The following is a 13,120-nucleotide window of genomic DNA, read 5'->3' on the forward strand; positions in this document are numbered from 1 at the left end:
GCGTGCGAGATGACATGGCAAACGTTCGTAAGTAAAGAACCACCAATAACTTAACCTAAAAGTGAATCAAATCCTGTTCAATCAAGTCAGCAAGTGTTTGGACATAAACAAAAGTAAATCTGAGCATCATTCTAAGCAAACACATTCACTCTGTAATGCAAACCAAACCCCAATCAAAAGGCATTTACCAAGCAAAGCTCAATTCTAGACCAATCATGTTCCTTCTGAGCTCAAATCGGCCAATCATGTTCCCTTTCCTTCATGATGAATGTATTTGGTGGGTCATGTCTCCATCCATCCCGTCTATATCTAACTGACTCACTTTCTGCCAACATGCAAAAATAGGGGAAAGAAGCTGGATCAAGAATAAGGAGAGGAAAGGAAGAGGAGGAGTAGGGGGGGGCTAAGCTTAGGAGTGGTATAGTGGTACACAGATGGTAACTCAGTGGGCCCATAGGACTTTGGCATTCTGGAAATGTACCTTGCTGAGATTGGACTAGAATTATGTTTGGAACAAGTATGCCAAACACAATTGCGTGATAATGTCCTGCCTTATTTCTTTCTCTCATTCAGACTCCTACAACAGTTCCACTGACACAAAGGACCTCAACAATGGATTTACATCCTCTTTTTCAGTATTTCTCGATTTGTTTTTCTCTCATACGCCCAATGCTGATGGGATGCACCGGCTGAACTCTGCTTAATGTATCACTGCTCTGAATATGAGTCTGTTTATTTCAGAGGGTGTTTGCATGTTTTGTGTATGTGTATGTGCGTTGGATATTGACTCCCCTCTTCTCTGTGGGGTTTATGCCCCTTAAATACATTCTCCCAGAAAATGGGTCTCTCTGATACATGCTATTTCAAGCCACATGTCAGTGGCGGTTGGCTCCAAAATGTTTCCAGTGCTATGTAAATTGATTATTAGTTTGGTATACAAATTGTTCAATGTTTTGCCTTTAATTATTTATTGTTTAATCAGCATTTGCAAATTGTGACATATGTGTGGGTCAGTTTTGAATTGTGACTTTTCTGACAGGCATTGAATCACAAACTCATTTGTATAAGTACATTGCGATCTCTTTAGACTGCAAACATGTTTTTGTCTTATTTACATTTAAAAAAAACTGAAAATTCTTAAACCAAGATTCATTTAATAGAAAAAAACTAAACAAAATGGTATAAACAGGTTTTTTCTTCATTTGTAGCATATATGTAACAAAACAAGTAACATACTTTGTTAAATTTTACACTGATAAAAGAAAAAACATGAATGTAGTAGGAAATATGATTGACATATTCTGTTAAATGACAAATAGAGAAAACATTTAGCAATGCAGTCAATCACAATATTTATGTTCCTAAAGCAGTATCGTGTTGTGTCTCTTCTGTGTAAAGTGCTTTTATGGAAAGGGCGAGATGTAATGCTGAAATGTTACAGTTACACAGGAACAAAACTCATGATTTCCATTACACAAGAGTAGATGTTAAAACTTCATGCTGATTTGTACTCGGCTTTCGCCAAGATAAGCACCAAATAAGACGTAGCTTTACAGTAACCTATGCTTCTCCATCCATTTACGCTTCTTTCCATCTGGTGACGTGAATCTCCTTCTGTCTGGTGTTAATAGTGTATTTGCGCGTCAGCACACACAACGGCTGCAACCACAGTGCGGTCCCCCCATAACAACCCTCTGGATTGAGCGGAGTAGGGAACATCTCTAGGGTCTTCAAGTGGGCACCTTCCGTCCTCAGTGTTTCGTCGACTAGCCCACGACACCTCAAGAGGGCTCGACCCCCCCTCCGTCCCCCACTCACCTCAGCCCAGCTTACTGACCTCTACTTCCCTCTTGCTGCTGAGACCTAACCACAATCTCACAATCTCTCCGCAACCCAACCATACGCGCCAACCCGTTTGACTAAGGCTGTCGAGCCCCACTGGTGCGTTAATATGCAGTTTCAGTGGCAACGGTTCCGTATGGCATACCACCTACCGCAAAACACAATATCTGCCCAACCACCCGTCATTCACGCAATATACACAGGAACGTAATGACTGTAACTACTATACAACCTCTACAAATAAACCAACAGTGCTGCTGAGACCTAATCACAATCTCACAATCTCTCCGCAACCCAACCATACGCGCCAACCCGTTTGACTAAGGCTGTCGAGCCCCACTGGTGCGTTAATATGCAGTTTCAGTGGCAACGGTTCCGTATGGCATACCACCTACCGCAAATCACAATATCTGCCCAACTTCCCGTCATTCACGCAATATACACAGGAACGTAATGACTGTAAATACTATACAACCTATACAAATAAACCAACACCCTTCAAGTTTTCAAGAATTCTACGAAACCGTAGCATGGCGGCCTGTACTCAGCCAGCTAGAATCTTTCCGTCTCAACCACAGCCAGTTGCTGCTCCTTTCTGCTGCTTCAGATAAGTTCTATACTGTGCGACGCAACTCTTGACCACTGAATCCGACGTCTCTGAGGAACCGGGTTGTAGAGTGTGGCACAAAACCTCGACAACCCACTTCCAATGGATAAACCTGGAGTCTCCATCCTCGCTGTTCTGCTTCAGTGGCCAGATGAGCATACCGCAATTTCTTCCTCTCATATGCCTCATCTACCGCATCCTCCCATGGCACTGTTAACTCTAGCAGTTGAACAATGCATGCTAAACCAGACCACAAAACAATATCTGGTCGTAGGTTAGTGGTGGCAATCTCAGGTGGAAAAATAAGCCGTTGATCAAGACCAGCCAGCATCTTCCAGTCCCTAGCAGCTTCCAGTTGTCCTGGGCGAGAATTGGTGTTAGCACCTTTTCTTGGTGGTTGCTCGCCTGGGTGGAGGAATATTGTCTTCTGCGTGTAATGTTTTGCTAGAACAGGCGGCAACTTATTGGTCATACTACGCTTGCCTTCCAATGCTAAAGCCAAACAATGCAATACTTGGTCATGGCGCCAAGTAAACCGACCTTGGCTAAGAGCCACCTTACATCCTTTCAAAATGTGCCTTAATGTGGCAGGTGATGAACACAAAGGACAAGAGGGATCCTCTCCTACCCAGAGGTTTAGGTTCTGCGGTGATGGGAGAACATCATATGTTGACCTAATAAGGAAACTGATCCTACTCTCTTCCATTGACCAAAGGTCTTGCCAGCCCATTTTTCGTTGTTCCACACTCTCCCATCTCATCCACTCTCCCTGCTTGGCCTGGGAAATGGCCTTTATACATCTCATCCTCATCTCCTGCTTTCGCACCTCGTTGACTACCAGCTTCCTCCTTTGAGCTGGGCCTGCCTTGTGCCATTTAGGAGGAGCTAAACTGAGCCCAAAACCCCCTCTTCCATGCTGTACCTGTCCCACGATATCCCCAATTTGAAGGTCAGCCTTTGCCTCTACTACAGATTTCTTTGCTGACCACTTTCTACCAGTTTTTACCACAGGGGCTGCCTCCCTTACACATTTGTCGCGTGACTCTGCTAAAGTCATTTCCAGTCTGACCTTGGCACACTTAAACTCCTCGGTTAAAGCAGAGACTGGCAGCTGCAATACTCCTTTACTATAAAGTCCCACTCTGCTGAGGCAGCGTGGAACTCCCAACCATTTCCTGATGTATGAACTTATTAACGCTTCCAGCTTATCCACTGTTGTCAAAGAAACCTCGTACACAGTCAGTGGCCACAGCAACCTTGGCAGTAGACCAAACTGAAAGCACCAGAGTTTTAGTTTGCCTGGTAGAGAACAGCTGTTTATGCTCTTCAACCCTTCCACTGCTTGTCGTCTAACTTCTCCCACTCGAACTGTGTCCTTTAGATCCCCATCGTACCATCTCCCTAGACTCTTCACTGGCTTCTGAGAAACTGTTGGTATTGCCTCACCATTAATGAAGAATATTTTATCTACTACCTTGCCTTTAACTATTGAGATGCTCCTTGATTTAGAGGGCTTAAATTGCATTCGTGCCCATTCAATATTATCTGTTAACTTCCCCAATAACCGATTAGTGCAGGCTACCGTTGTAGTCATGGTTGTCATGTCATCCATGTATGCTCTGATTGGTGGTAGTCGCATCCCAGAAGCCAAGCGCTCTCCTCCTACTACCCATTTTTTGCCCTAATGATTACTTCCATTGCCATGGTAAAAGCCAGTGGAGAAATGGTGCATCCTGCCATTATTCCAACCTCTAAGCATTGCCATGTAGTGCTGAATTCTGGAGTTGAGAAACTAAATTGCAAATCCCCAAAATAGGCTTTCACTAAATTTGTTATCGACATCGGTACCCTGAAAAAATCAAATGATGCCCAAAGAAGCTCATGTGGCACTGAACCATATGCATTAGCCAAATCCAGGAATGTCACGTGGAGCTCCTTCCTCTCCTTTTTAGCTGATTGTATTCGTTGCCAGATAACACTGATATGTTCTAAGCATCCTGAGAATCCTGGAATGCCCGCTTTTTGAACTGAAGTGTCAATGAAGCCATTCTTTAATAGGTAGGTTGACAATCTCTGAGCAATAATGCTGAAGAAAATTTTGCCTTTGACGTTTAATAGTGAAATAGGGCGAAACTGACTGATGCTTGTAGCATCTTTTTCTTTGGGTATAAAGACTCCCCCTGCTCGGCGCCATGATCTACGTACAACCTGCTTTTCCCAAGCCACTTTTATCAATTTCCACAGAATCCTTAGAACTCCTGAAGCACTCTTGTACACTCTGTACGGAACTCCATTAGGCCCTGGAGATGATGAAGCCCTTGCCTTTCTCACAACCTGCTCTATCTCTTTCCACTTAGGTGCACAGACCTCCATTTGGTATTCTGGTGGATTGACAGGTGGGATGTCTGACGAAATTGACATAGGCTCATGCCTTTTTGCATCTGTATGCGTTTCCTCCAAATATCTCTCTAGCTCAACCCTAGATGCTTTTAAAGTGCCATTCTTCTCACTGGTGAATAACTTCTTTATGAATTTGAATGGATCTTTATAGAAATTAGCCCTCGCACGTTCCTTCTTTTTGTAGCGTTTCTGTAGGCGCTCAGCTCTGCGTAATGTTGCAAGCTTATCTTTTATGGCCCTTTGTGAGAGATTGAGTCCCTCCTTCTGACTTTGTTCCGCTCTTTTCCATTGCTTCCTCAGCTGTCTCCTTTCTCTAACTAACCCTTCAATTTTCTGCTGCCGTCTAGACAATCCAGGAGTAGTTTGTACTTTTTCCTTCCTTTTTCCACACCAAACCTCTCACCTCCATATGCTTAAATGATGTCCCCAAATTTATCCAGCTTATTTTCAACTGTACCAGTTAATCTTTCCAATGCAAAGCATAGATCTGTGTTTACCGTGTCCCATGCAGTTTTCTCACTAGCTCTTGGCCATCTAACTCCAGGCCTATGCCCGTTGAGGTTCTTTTCTCTCTTATGCTGGTTAGTCTGACCGGGTTCACAAGAATCAATGTGTTCATCACTAACTGTGCAAACCCTCATCTCCTCTATGACAGGGGTGCTGATATCCTGCGAACTGTGGTTTGCTTCCTGTCGCTGGATTTCATTCGACTGACTTGACTGACTCCGTAAGAAGTACTGATCAATGCGAGGCCCTTGTCCCTTCTCCCTCAAGCATTTCATTTTCCCTTGATGAATCTTCAAACCCCTGACCGTTGTCGCCTTGCTCCAGCCACAGACACAAGCTTGGAATTCAATGGCTTTGCTAACTGCTGAACCTGAACTAGTCTTTTGTGAAGTACTCTCCATACTCAAATCCGTTTCCATTCCAAAGTCGTTAACCATGTTGTCCACCATTGAGTCATCTTCCGCCCCTGCTCTCGCAGACTCTAGGGGTATTTTCCTCTTTAATTTTTCAGAAGCCTTGGGCGGGTGTCTCCAGCATCCTGTAAACACAGAGCTGGATACTGCCGACAAGGGTAGCTAACCCTTACCAGCCCCATTGGGGTCTCTTTCCTCCTGTCAGCTGTCTCTCCAGGCTGTCACAAGGTCTTTCCCTTGTTGCCAGCAGCACTATTCACCGCAGTCACTGGACGTATCCAGATCTTCATGATTTCCATTACACGAGAGTAGATGTTAAAACTTCATGCTGATTTGTACTCGGCTTTCGCCAAGATAAGCACCAACTAAGACGTAACTTTACAGTAACCTATGCTTCTCCATCCATTTACGCTTCTTTCCATCTGGTGACGTGAATCTCCTTCTGTCTGGTGTTAATATGACATCATAACCAAATTCATAGTGGCAACGAATTTGATGAAAAATGAAATCCACATTGTGTGCAGAGAAAGACCAGCTACTCTTTCTCAATTAGGTAACTCATATAGAGTGGTTCAAAGAGTTTGGGATATTAGGAGCGAATCCTTTATTCTGGACACACATTACTTAAAAGATTCACTTCTGCAAATAAAAGTGGTTGCCGCTTGCAGAATATTGTGTACCTTTATTGTGTATGTTCTTTAGCACTATAATATGAAAAACAGGCAGCAAGGATGACAGAGAGGTAGTAAGTGACTTAAATTGCAAAAACTAAAATAATTAACGTGTAATTGTAACATTTAAACATAACACAACTCTTCCTAAAAAGACATGCTATTACATGAGTTACAGAGCTGAACAAAACTGTTCTATGATTGGCCTGACTGTAAAATGTCTAATCGGAAGAGGGTACAAACTTTGTGAAATGTATTTGTGAATGAAAATAAGAGGGAAAAATCTCAAAACATCTAAACACAAACCTAAGGTGAACTCAAATGTATAAAGATTTGCAAATGCGGAATCAACAAACTATTTGTAAATATAAATATAACTCATGAACACACTTTTATATTTTGCGAATTAGGTTTACGCATTAGTGAATTGCAAATTGTGAATATATATTTATTTTAAAACTGTTCTGATCCTAAATGCAACTGCAATGACCATCATATAACATCACCTTAAGCTGCTATAATGTCATTGAAGAGTTTAAACTCATTATTTGACAAATATCTACCAATGAAACAACCAGGACTGTTCAAAAGATTATATTGGCCAAAAAACTAAAAGAAGTAGTGCCCTGACATGTAAAACTTGTTACAGAATTGTAGATTAGCAGATAATCTCAAAAATATATGTAAAACACCTTAAATTAGATCAGAGGAGAGAAAACAGTTCAAGACCCGATGCAAAAAGGACCAGAACAGCCCACAAGTCTGGAAGATAAAGATTAGCTTGAATGTTAGCCAAATCAGACAGGTATAAATACAGACTGTTCAATTCAGACAAAGGAAATAATACAAACCAGACCAGCTTAGTTCTGACCATTTCTTTCTAGATTCTTTACATCTGTCTGTATGTAACATTACTTATACTTTATACTTCACTGGCAGCTTATACTTCCTGAAGACATGGTTCATCTCAATGACCTGTTTTTCCAAACTATTCAGCGCAAGACATTCTTAAAGGGACAGTTCACCCAAAATGAATTACTCACCCTCATGTCGTTTATCTTCGCAACACAAATAAAAGATTTTGATGAAATCTGAGAGATTTCTGTCCCTCCATAGACAGTTATGCAACCGACACTTAAACGCTTCAAAAAGTTCATAAAGAGATTGTAAAACTAATCCATATGAATTGTGCGGTTTAGTCCAAATTTTATGATGAGATGCGATTGCTTTATATGATGAACAGATAGAATTTTGAATTTTATTGACATAGACATCGATTAGCGAAAATAAACAGAAGCTGAACCGAACCTGCTTGACGAGGAGAACAAGCCTCTTGCTGAAGCTCAAACGTGCTGCGTAACACAAGAATGAACCTCGGTGGTTCTTACAGAAGATAAAACGTGCTGCGTAACACAAGAATGAACCTGGGTGGTTCTTACAGAAGATCAAACGTGATGCGTAACACAAGAATTAACCTTGATCGCTTTATATGATGAATAGATTGAATTTATGGTTTTATTCACATAAACATTAATCAACTCACACATCAGTTGTGGTAATGGAAGCTCAAGCATGTTCACCTGACATGCGAGAAGCAATGAGGTTCATTCTCATGTTACACAGCGCATTTGAGTTTCCTCAAGAACCAATGAGGTCCAATCTCGTGTGTTACACATCACGTTTGATCTTCTGCAAGAACCAATGAGGTTAATTCTTGTGTTACGCATCATGTTTGATCTTCTGCAAGAACCAATGAGGTTAATTCTTGTGTTACGCATCACGTTTGATCTTCTGCAAGAACCATCGAGGTTCATTCTTGTGTTACGCAGCACGTTTGAGCTTCAGCAAGAGGTTTGTGTTTCAAAAAATGAACTAAAGTCTTAAGGGTTTGGAATGACATGAGGGTGAGTAATTAATGACAGAATTTATTTTTTGGGTGAACTATCCCTTTACAGGAATATTCCAAGTCCAATACAAGTTAAAGAATATATTCGCCAATTTTCAACCAGCCTAGTATTGTTACAATGACAGTAGTATATGCAAATGAACATTACTCAGAACTCTTTCTCCATGTTCCCTGCACCCAGGATATCCCCATTTATTTGTCTGCAAAAGTTTGCCGGATGCTGGGGCTTTTGTAAAAACTACAGGTTGAACTTCTGCATTTTGCCTCTCAGTTTTGAAGAATTTGAAGCAGAAATGTGAGGCTATCGTTTTGTAAAAGCATGTACATCAATTCTTCTGTTAAACATTTTTTAATTTTTATAGTCATTTTAGGGTTTATGCTGTAGCGCTGTCATGGCAACAACCTTGTAAAAATGGATATAACTTCACACAGAAAAGGTTTAATTTTTTTCAGACTAAAATCATGTCAACACAGATTCATTTTGAAACAGTGAGGTTTTTCTTAATGTTAACAGATTGGCCTCATTCGGTTCCACTTCAAGTGCCCAGGTTTTTGCTTTGTTTTTTAAGAAAATTATGTTTTTGTGGTAATCAACATTATGCCAGTCCAACAAATGCTGTGAATTAAGCTTACATGCAACCTGCACTGAACCCTGGATATTCTTTTAAAACATGTTACTCCAAAGCCAAGATGATAATTTGGAACATCTTAACATTATGTTAAGATACAAGGTGCATTACATATCTTTATCATGCAATTTAAAATAAGGTCTGAAACACACATAAAGAACCCACTAAGCGTACCTGTGGCAGTGCGATGGAGAGTTGTCTCTGTAGCGAGTCCTTCTCGTGACCCAGCTCTCGCAGACGTAACTGTGCCGTGCCGAGACTGTCCTGGGTCTCTCGGAGACTCTCTAGAAGCCGCTCTCGCTCCGTCAGCATGTTCACCATTAGAGACTCCAGATTTCCAGTGCTCCCCCCCTCGTCTCCACCACGGGCCTCTCGGCTCCCATAGCCACCACCCATGCCCCCTGCACCACCTCCCATACCCCCACCGCCTCCGGCAGGAGAGGACGGGCCTCCTCCACCACCACCCCGCCCGTCCTCCGAGATGGTGGGCATCACCTCACACATCATCTTGAGGCCGTGAACAGGTGTGAGAGTTCGTTATCTGATAGTGTGAGGGAGGTTAAAGGTGAGTGTGTGTATGTGTTAGCCTTACAAGTTTGCAAAGAGGAATTTGAAAGAATCACTGTGTGGGACCGCAAATCTGACAGTATTTGCGTGCCAGAGAGCCTATGGCAAACAGTTAAACAACTTGTCATTCATTTCCAGATGTCTAGGATGGAGTAACGTGAGGACTGTGGTAAGAATGTGTGCCGTAACAGTCTGTGTAATGCGCGTGGGACTGTGTGTTGTGTGGAGTATTGCAGATATATTATGCGTACTGTTGTTCTCTCTTACTTTTCCTCTATATCTTGTCCCTCAGTTAGTGTCTGTTTGTTTTCACCCTCTATTCAAGCTTTCTTGGCGGAATATCCTAATTGCTGTGCTCTTCTTTAACGGGTGGACCGGTACTGCCAGTTTATCTGAGAGGTCTTCTTTTTGAGCTTATTATCCACTGTCTTTTCCTTTATTTTTCCTCAGTACTCAGGTAGATTCATGAGTTGTGTTGCTATTTCCTGAATGGCTTCAAGGCTCCTGATTGGCTCTTAGTATGTGCTGTTCAAAATCCTTGGCTTGGGTGTGTTTGGGTTGAGCAGCAGGGTGTGGTCTCAGGTGGAACAAAAGTTGCAGGAGAAAGTTGGAGGGGAAAGTCGCTGGGTCACAGGGACTGGATTGGGTGAAAGGAAGGTTGGGCATGAAGGAGATTCTTCTACCCAATGGGTTCGAACTTCAAGTAAAGGAGAGCTGAAGAGGGAAATAAAGGAGAGTGACATTAGCACAAAATGGTCAAAGCTGGGCAAGTCATGAAGAAATCAAGCGTTATAGATCAAATCCAGTGAATGTTCAACCTCTCAGTAAACCAGACTTAGAAAGTAAATCTGATGGTTGATGTTTCATTTTCAAAGCAGTAAGTGTCCCAAATGACTTTTGGTATTTTGCAATAGTGTTTTTATTGATAAACTCAGGGGATACCATAGCAAAAAAATAAAAATGGGTGGGCTGACAATAAATAGGGAGAAAATAACACAATAAACCAAACCAAAAAGTCTTCGGACAGCAAGTGGTGATAGAAAACTTTTAGGATATCTTACTCTTGCAATTACTGATAAAACATGCTTTCAATGCAGATATTTAATGCATTAAATGTTGCAATACAAGCTGTCAGGTAAAGGGCAGGTAAAGAAAAGGGCACCATCTGTGCTGTTGGATTAATATCAGCTGTCATTTAAATCTTTAAAACATATTGAGATTATGGACACCATTATAACACTGAATGGAAAACACTAATGCTTAAAAGTTATCTGCCAATCTTGATGGTGAAAACATTTACATGCATGCACTGTAACTTCCTGATTACGGTCCATATTCTTTGTAAGCCTTTATTCTGAAAACAGACTTTCATATGTGCCAGAGCTTTTGACATATTACTCATTTTTATATGTAATCAGCATATGGGTGAAATGAACAAGATATGCACATTTTTTTGTTTGCTTGTGCCATTTATGGTCCATCATACATTTTAGTCATTTAAACAACTCATGAAATATTATTCATATCCCTAACAATAACACATAAGCTATGAATTGCAACATGTAGGTCATGAGACTCTTACAAATATAGGCCATGATGTAGCTTTTAATTTCCTAAAATCTTTGTAAGAACAGAAATAGAGTCACCAGTGTCTCAGCATTTTTTAGCTGTATATCCCCATGAATTACTTTTGCTTGGACATATGCACATAAAAAATAATGTTCGGTAACCTTGGATATTCTGAATATAACCCAAAAATCGTATTAATAGCCTACACAAACATGCCATCTAATTCATATTTCTAGAAACCAAAATACTGGCTTATTCTGGCTATGGCAGTGTTTGCATGACCCTTAACCTCATCACAATATGACCAAATTCTGTTTAACATCAGAATATTATTGTGCATGTAAACGCACTGAGTGAGAGACATTGACTGAAATCACTCGGTTCTTCGACACAGGAGTCAGCACTAGATGGTAGCAGACACATTGGGGAGCATCAAACTAAAAATAACATAGTAACCATCGGGTTTCCCCATTACAGAAATATGGGAATAGCATGAAAGAGCGTCCTGTTCCAGTGAATGTGGACACAGGAATTTGGAAGAATCAACAGAGCAGTGATTCCTCGCACAGGCCACAAATCGTGCTAAATACTCCCTGTCGTGGATGTTAACGACGTCGAGGCGAATGAAGACAATGTATCAGGCTCGTTTCCGCGACTGTCATGCAGAACATTCAAATCAACACCCAAATCTATTTGTTTTGTCTCTCTGTCTGTCGGTCCACCCGTCTCTCTGCTTCCCTTCCTCTCTCTTCCTCAGACACACACCTATTTCAGATTCCCTTCAATTTAGACAGCAGCCGTTTCTTAATACCACATCTCACCGCTTTTATTTTCCGTTCGCCCCTTTGGTATATCTGCTTCTCTAGATAGGCTTTGTAAATCGTATTAATCATCAGGCTAATGGTTGCGCATGATATACGGAAATGAAATTCATGATGTGTAACGATCATGTAGCCGGGCAGCGCTTGTTGTGTGTCCATGGACGTTGTCGAAACGCAGGAATGAAGAAACGGGGGTCGTTTAAAGAGAACCAGTGCGTGATTGGAAGCTGCTGATCTTGTTTATTCCGTACTAAAATGAGGAGAATGATCAAAAATAAGCACCGCTCCGTTTCGCCCAAACGACGTTCAGTTTCAATAGTGTAATAGGCTGAATGTATTGACGTATTCCTCTGCCGCTCGCTCAGCCATGATATAGGCTATAGAGAGACGGCATATATATATATATATATATATATATATATATATATATATATATATATATATATATATATATATATATATATATATATATATATATATAGCCTATGTCTCTCTTCTGCAGATACGCGACTGGACATGCCGTGTCGAAATGAAATGATTACATTTTAACTAGTCTTATGAATAACGCATCGTGTCAATTCTTCAAATGTTGCTATTTTATTCTCTTCCTTCCATCCTTACGCCTCGCCCCCTCCTCCCAAGTCCTCCATCCCCCTCCTCATCTCCACAGCTGGGCGATATCACACACACATAAACATGCATATATAAGAAAATACATGCGATGCTGACATATGCACCGCTCACCGTTGTCATCGTCGAAGAGTAAACGCTAGACATCATCATTTCATCCCCGTCGACCCCATCGGAGCGCAGCGCTTTCGGGTGCCGAATTTGCCCAGTTTTCAGCCTCCCCCCTTCCCTCTTCCTCACACATGTAACGACGGCACCGAGCAAGCAAACGTTACACCTAACCACAGTCTCTCTCTCTCGCTCACTCTCGCTCTCTCCCCCTCCCTCTCGATGTAAAGGTGCTGGCTCTTAAAGAAACACTCGCGTTGCTTCACCACCAAAGTAATCACAGACACGAGCTGTTGCTAGGGGTACTGTAACTGTGTGATAGCATATCTGTGAAATACACGGTCCGCCACCTCACATAAGAGGATAAACATGTTATTTTAAGAGCAATGCTTGAGGATTCATGTGCGAAAGCGAAAGGTCCAAATGGTCAGCTCGGGGTACCACTGATAA

The 13,120-nt window shown here is 41.6% G+C and overlaps 1 protein-coding gene across 5 annotated transcripts in view; it reads right to left on the bottom strand.

Annotated features, from left to right (window-relative positions):
- ppfia3 (PTPRF interacting protein alpha 3) overlaps positions 1-12,869 on the bottom strand; it is a 46,922-nt gene extending 34,053 nt beyond the window's left edge. For 4 of the 5 annotated variants that reach the window (XR_013196778.1, XR_013196780.1, XR_013196779.1 and 1 more), the window contains exons 1-2: positions 12,677-12,869; positions 9,150-10,256 (exon numbers count right to left, since the gene is read on the bottom strand). Coding sequence is in view for 2 of the 5 variants with exons in the window: in XM_077212531.1 (XP_077068646.1) it covers positions 9,150-9,482 (333 nt within the window). In the remaining 3 variants the exon portion in view is untranslated. The remainder of the gene's footprint in view (positions 1-9,149; positions 10,257-12,676) is intronic. The other variant, XM_077212529.1, reaches the window with a different exon arrangement.
- Between the last annotated feature and the right edge of the window lie 251 nt (positions 12,870-13,120).

This window comes from Siphateles boraxobius, unplaced genomic scaffold, assembly GCF_051911475.1.
Source record: "Siphateles boraxobius isolate OS27281-9 unplaced genomic scaffold, OSU_SipBor_1 66, whole genome shotgun sequence".
Lineage (NCBI taxonomy): Eukaryota > Metazoa > Chordata > Actinopteri > Cypriniformes > Leuciscidae > Siphateles > Siphateles boraxobius.